Source organism: Carex rostrata, chromosome 11 (genome assembly GCF_964058835.1).
Source record: "Carex rostrata chromosome 11, lpCarRost1.2, whole genome shotgun sequence".
Classification (NCBI taxonomy): Eukaryota; Viridiplantae; Streptophyta; class Magnoliopsida; order Poales; family Cyperaceae; genus Carex; species Carex rostrata.
In genome coordinates this window covers 8,812,020-8,818,436 of record NC_135928.1, presented here as the reverse complement: position 1 = coordinate 8,818,436, position 6,417 = coordinate 8,812,020, and the positions used below count along the sequence as shown (strand labels likewise).

General features: G+C 38.8%; 1 protein-coding gene across 1 annotated transcript; it reads right to left on the bottom strand.

The window, feature by feature from the left end:
- Positions 1–1,016: 1,016 nt before the first annotated feature.
- LOC144562023 (phenylalanine ammonia-lyase 3-like) lies at positions 1,017–5,241 on the bottom strand. Its single transcript, XM_078311147.1, has 2 exons — positions 4,711–5,241; positions 1,017–2,971 (listed from the first exon to the last, which is right to left on the bottom strand). Exons 1-2 carry the CDS (start codon positions 5,070–5,072, stop codon positions 1,216–1,218), a joined length of 2,118 nt encoding a protein of 705 aa, XP_078167273.1. The 5' UTR covers positions 5,073–5,241; the 3' UTR covers positions 1,017–1,215.
- Positions 5,242–6,417: the final 1,176 nt, after the last annotated feature.

Here is a 6,417-nt window from a genome sequence, read left to right as displayed (position 1 = left end):
AGCAACTACGAGACGAACTGTCACAAGCTATGCAGATAAGTGTCGCTTGCTTGACAGCTTAAGTGTGCTCTCAGAGTTGTTCTCAAGTCGACTATCCTATTAACAGAGCAGAGATGCCCCTGCTTATATGTAGTAGGTCTATAGATTTAATAACCTAATCACAATCACATGCCAACATCTATATTCGTTTTTTTTTCTGTTAACACAGTGCTTTCTTTGTGCATGTTAGAGAAGTCTTGTTTGTCACAACTATAGCCAGCGAGGAAGTTTGGTATGTATATTCTCTATTGCTTGGGGATTGAAACAGATTGTGTAGCGAGTTGCGCTGCTGGCACCATGAGCAGAGACATGCCACATGAAATATCCTAGATATATTTTAACCTTAGATTCCTTAAAAATATCAGGTAGCTATCTAATAAAGGAAAAAAAAATTGTGTATGCACATGCAAAAGTGAAATCAGACTTTCAAGTTATAAGAATCAGTTATATAAAAATTTTATGCTATAAATAGAGGTTAATATTACTATTTTTATAGCATTTTACTCTGTATTATATAAAAAAGTCATGTATAAGTACAAAATTTTTCGTAGCTTCGCCTCTGTTCACATGAAACAAACATCGCAAAAGCAAATCTAATTATTATTTGAGCTAATATTTTTTTTCTGAAGCAGAGTGCTTGAAGTCGACACTAGTGCGCACGGCACAGTTGTATATCACACACTATAAAGAATGCAAATTTTCATAAGTCAATTTACAAGAAACAACTGTACGGTCCCAGTGCCATATCGTGCTCCACCTACCGTTTACATCATATTCAAACCAAACCAGAGGGGTAGATTAAACCAAGAAACATGACAAATTAGTCCTTGTCAGAAACTTATATTAGGTCGGGTTTGTATTCAGATTATAGAGTTTATTATCCAATACCAATGTAAATATTACATTGGCAATCGAGTTGTATCAGAAAACCAGTAACAGGTTAGAAAGGCATGAACACAAGCAAAACAGAGCACAGATTACAGCAATTGTTATTGTTTCATTAATATATTGCTTTGTCACTTAGATACAAAACTCTTCAAACCGAAACCATCTGACAGAGCAATTTCTAAATCAACCAACAAAAAAAAAGTATAAAAGAAAGAAGAAAAATAATCAATCTTTAACTAAACCCGAACCCCGGTTTTTATCTGTTTCTCGGGTTCTCTTTTAGTTTAGTTAACACTTAATAGGGATAATAGGGAGTGGTTCACCGTTCCACTCCTTGAGACATTCCAGCAGAGGGTCTATCACCTTACCCTCATTGATTGCCATAAATACTTTGTCACATTCTTCTCCCGGGGACCTAACCTTCTCCCCGGTTAGGTACCCGGCACCCAACTCCTCTCTAACAAATTGGTAGAGAGGGTATGAACGGCAATCTTTTATCATGTTAGATATCTCAGCCTTGCCAGTCTCCCATGCAACCCGTGTCGCCTCCATTTCTTTTGGCAACACTTCGTTCAATGTCTCCTCGAAAGCTGTAATCCTTTGGAAAATAGAGGTGGCGGGGTTCAATTCATTCTTTCCATTTTGCAATGCGTATTCAACCATTGTCTGCCTCAGCTTCTGGGTCAGAGGGTAGTTCGGGCTGCAAGGGTCGTCAGCATAGCTAAATACGTACTCACGGTCAATGACTTGCATCAATTCCTTCTCACCGAATCGGGTGTCTAGGAGCTCACCACTTTGATCAACAAATATCTTCTTCTTGGCGACATTCGTCACGGTGTTTCTGACAGTTTGCTTGAGATTCTCTTCCAAGTGCCTGAGGTCGATTGCCTGGCACAGAGCGACCATGTAAGTTGAGGTCATTAGTTTTAGTATCTCAACAGCCTCAGCAGTCTTGCGGGAAGAGATCAACCCGAGCGAGTTCACATCCTGGTTGTGCTGCTCAGCACTCTGCACATGGTTGGTAACTGGATTTCCAAGGAATTGGAGTTCTGAGCAGTACGAGGCCATGGCGATCTCAGCACCCTTGAAGCCGTAATCTAAGCTCGGGTTGCGCCCACCTGAAAGGTTGGATGGCAGTCCATTGTTGTAAAAGTCGTTCACCAGTTCGGAGAACTGAGCGAACATGAGCTTGCCGATTGCGGCTATTGCCAACCTAGAGTTGTCCATTGAGACACCGATTGGTGTCCCCTGGAAGTTGCCACCGTGAAGTGCGACATCTCGGGACACATCAATGAGTGGGTTATCATTTACTGAGTTGATCTCCCGCTCAATGGACTTTGTTGCTGCCCTGATGACTTCGACTTGGGGCCCGAGCCATTGAGGCGAGGTACGAAGAGCGTAACGGTCCTGTTTGGGTTTTTGCAAGGGATCCATTTCGTGGACCTTCTCTGCCATTTGCATATATGAGCTGCCCTTCAAAATATGCTCCATAATTGCAGCTGCCTCGATTTGACCCGGGTGGTGCTTTAATTTATGGGTCAAGTGATCAGTATACTCTGGCTTCCCTTGCATTACTTCACAGAATACTGCCGATAACACTTCGGCAAGGACTACAAGGATGTTTGCCTCGTATAAAACCATTGATGCGAGACCTGACCCCACTGCTGTACCATTGACAAGCGCAAGACCCTCCTTAGGCTGCAACTCGAAAAAGCTGTGAGGGATACCAGCAACTTTAAATGCCTCAGCGGCAGTCAGAGTTTTCCCATCAGGCCCGGTGGCTGAGGCGTTGTGGCGACCAGTGAGCAGACCGGCAATGTAGGAGAGAGGAACGAGGTCACCAGAGGCAGTGATTGTGCCGCGGAGTGGGAGGCAAGGGGTCACGCCTGAATTAAGAAGTGCAGCCATGGATTCAAGGATCTCAAACCGGATGCCAGAGTAGCCCTGCAAGAGAGTGTTAATGCGCACCAGCATGGCTGCACGGGTAGCAGGAGCAGGTAGCTTGTTGTTTGCATCACGACCAAAGATACCGGCATTTAGAAACCTGAAACAATAGAAATTTTGTCAGAAATTTTGCACATCTGGAGCTAAGTATCATGTTTTATGAACTGCTACACAACTTGCAACACCGTGAGCACTACAATACATCCCGGGTCTATTAAACTGGTTTGATTGGATTAATTATGGGAATTAAATGCAAGCAAATTGTCACATTCAACAGCCTATATTGGAACCGTGTATTTATATTTCTTTTACTTTCTCCTCCTTTTGTTCAGGGTGACAGCATGCTTTCATGCCATGGAAGAAGTCAAACACTTGAATCTTTCCATGCAATCAATTTAAACCAAGAATCATGCAGTATAATATCCTTATTCCCTGGAATGTTACTATTTTGTAGAAGAACAAAGGGCCCCCCTTCGTCGGTGAGCAATTTAAAATACCGTAGAATCCAAAAATGTTAGTTGAAACTTGTAACATCTCCTATTTTATATTATCTACCCCACTTTGGATCATGCAACTTACCACGTAGTACGTTGAAAAAGTCTTTCAGTGTTATTACATGGGTTCCTGTACTAGATTATGGTATAATATATGGATTAAATAATCTCTTATTTGGGTATAATTAATCCGCTATCGCATATTAAAATTGCGATAATCGCTCTACCTCATATACTACTTGACTTTTCAATTAAGAGACCCACAACTCTAATTAATTTTTAGCAAAACAATCAAAAGAAATACCTGCAATTTTTTATATAATTTGAAGAATTATGGTTTAAAAAATCGATTAAATAATCTCTTATTCGGGTATAATTAATCCGCCATCGCATACTAAAATTGCGATAATCGCTCTACCTTATATACTATACTTGACTTTTCAATTAAGAGACCCACAACTCTAATTAATTTTTAGCAAAACAATCAAAATATATACCTGAATTTTTTTATATAATTTAAAGAAATAATACCATCTGATATTGTTTTTGTGTTTATCATATTAAAATAGCATCTGTATGTCTACCCTAACAAACTGTGGGCTGGTTAGGTAAACTATAAAAGTGGACATGGCAGTGGCCTGCAGGCAGGGCCCACTATATAATTTAATTTCAAGATTTTTCTTTCCTTTTTTAATTATAAAGCCCTACCAAACCATCTAGCAAAAAACGAGAACACAAAATAATTCCACAACGAAGGGAACTTGTTGACCACTTGACCTAGTATTTAAAACCTATATACAGTATGATAAATTCCACGCGTTTTGGTAAAGCTCTGTGTTTCAACAGTGTACCTTCAACGAATTTGTAACATTAGCATGTTTTGTATATGCTCTGAAAATTATAAGAAACTACATGTATATAACCTGAAATGTTATTAGAACCCAACTACTACCTAATACCTATGCAAGTCGGATCCGGGTCCCACAAGGTTATCTCTACCAAACCAATAATATATATCTTTTTCAAAAGAAATGTTATTTTAAAAAAAATATATATTTTTTGATCTGAAATAACAAGAAAAAAAGTTTGACAAAAAAGGTCCAAAATATATATCCTTTCGTATTGCTTAAGGAATATACCAATTAAGTAATTTCGCCAATCACCAAATTGAGCAAAAAAAGCATGACCCTTTTTAAAATTCATAAGATGAGAAAACAGAGAAAAAAAAAAACCCGCTAAAATTGCTCAGACAGCCTTCCATCGGATCAACCGGACCTACCGACACGTCGTTAGATCCAAACCCTTTGTAGTAAAAAAAGGCACAAATAAACAGTAGCAATGGTACCTGATAAGTTCTTTTTGGAGATTCTCGCACTGCTGAGTACGGCGGTGAGAGGTGGCGCCAAATCCGGTGGTCACACCATAGACATCAATGCCGCGATTCAAGCGATCCATGATCCAGTCGCTACTCGCCTTGACCCTACCACGGGCTTCGTCATCAAGCGCAACCCTGACAGTGGGCCCGGATGCCACGGCAGCCACCTTAGCAATTGTGAGACTAGATCCTTCAAGCTTCAACTGGGATGCACGGAACTCAGTGATCATTTTCTTGACCTCATCTAAGTGACTTCCTGATAGTTGCTCAGCCGATGCGCGCCAGTTCAACGGATCCTCCGTACAAAACCCCTTTGCATTGCCATTCGCCATTGGATTGTATTGAATTTGATTGGATTGGGTTAATTTGGTTGGTTGGTTGGTTGGTTTGTTGGAGGTGAGTTTGGTTTGAAAGGGTGAAAGGAAAAAATTCTTCTTACAATTGTTTGGAGAGAAATATAGAATTTTTTCCCTGAGAGAGGGAAGGGGGGAGGCAGGGACTTAAATAGAGGGTGAGAGGAAGGGGTGGGTAGAGGTGTGTTAGTTGAGGGAATATATCCACCGTAGGATTTTGTCAGGGAGATGATTTCAGATGGTGACACGTGGCATACATGGTGGTGGTGGTGACTGATAGTGATGGAGGAGGTTGGTGAGACTGAACGCCAAGGGCTTATATTATTATTTTTATTATTTTTGCTATTTTTTTCCTACGTGGCATGGGTTTCTTCTTTGGTTAATGGTATTTATTTTGGATTTTTGCATTCAGTGTCTCTGTAATTTTTACACAAAGATATACTAAGAGATATCTGATGCAAAAAAAATATTTTTTTGCATAGGAATCTAGGTGGAAAAGGGTAACGCTACACTAAGAGATATCTGATGCAAAAAAAAAAAAATTTTGCATAGGAATCTAGGTGGAAAAGGGTAACGCTTGAAATTCACGTTTGACATGTTTCTGACAAGTGAAAGGTGTCAGAGACATGGTATAATTAAAAAATTTACAATTTTTACAAATTCACGGTTGACATGTTTCTGATTTTTGGGCATTATTTTGTTGTTTTTTTACTATGGATAATGGGGGTTTAATTTTTGGAAATTTTTTATTCATCGAAATTATAAAATTTGAACGTATAGAATTAGAAAGAGTACTTCGTTTGTATCAAATATAGTAAGATCGGACTCATTGAGTTCAATCCATAGGTTTTTTTTTTTTTTAACTGTGGCAGAGAAAAAAAATATAATTTTATGGATCTTACTCAATGATTCTAATCCATAAAGGGTTGATTTTCTGCGATACAAAATCCTCTATAACCATTCATTTTCTATGGATACAAAGGGTTTTGTACTGCAGAAAATCAACCCCTTTATGGATCGAAATCATTGAGTGAGATCCATAATTTTTTAATTGATTTTCTGCGACACAAAACTCTCTGTATCTACGGATACAGAGAGTTTTGTGCTGCAGAAAATCAACCCTTTTATGGATCGGAATCATTGATTCTAATCCATATAAAAAATTCTCTTTTTCTTGCCACAGTTAAAAAAAAAAAAAATCTATGGATCAAACTCAATGAGTCCGATCTTACTATATTTGATACAAACAAAGTACTCTTTCTATTTCTATATGTCTGAATTTTATAATTTCTATGAATAAAAAATTTCCTTAATTTTTGGTGAA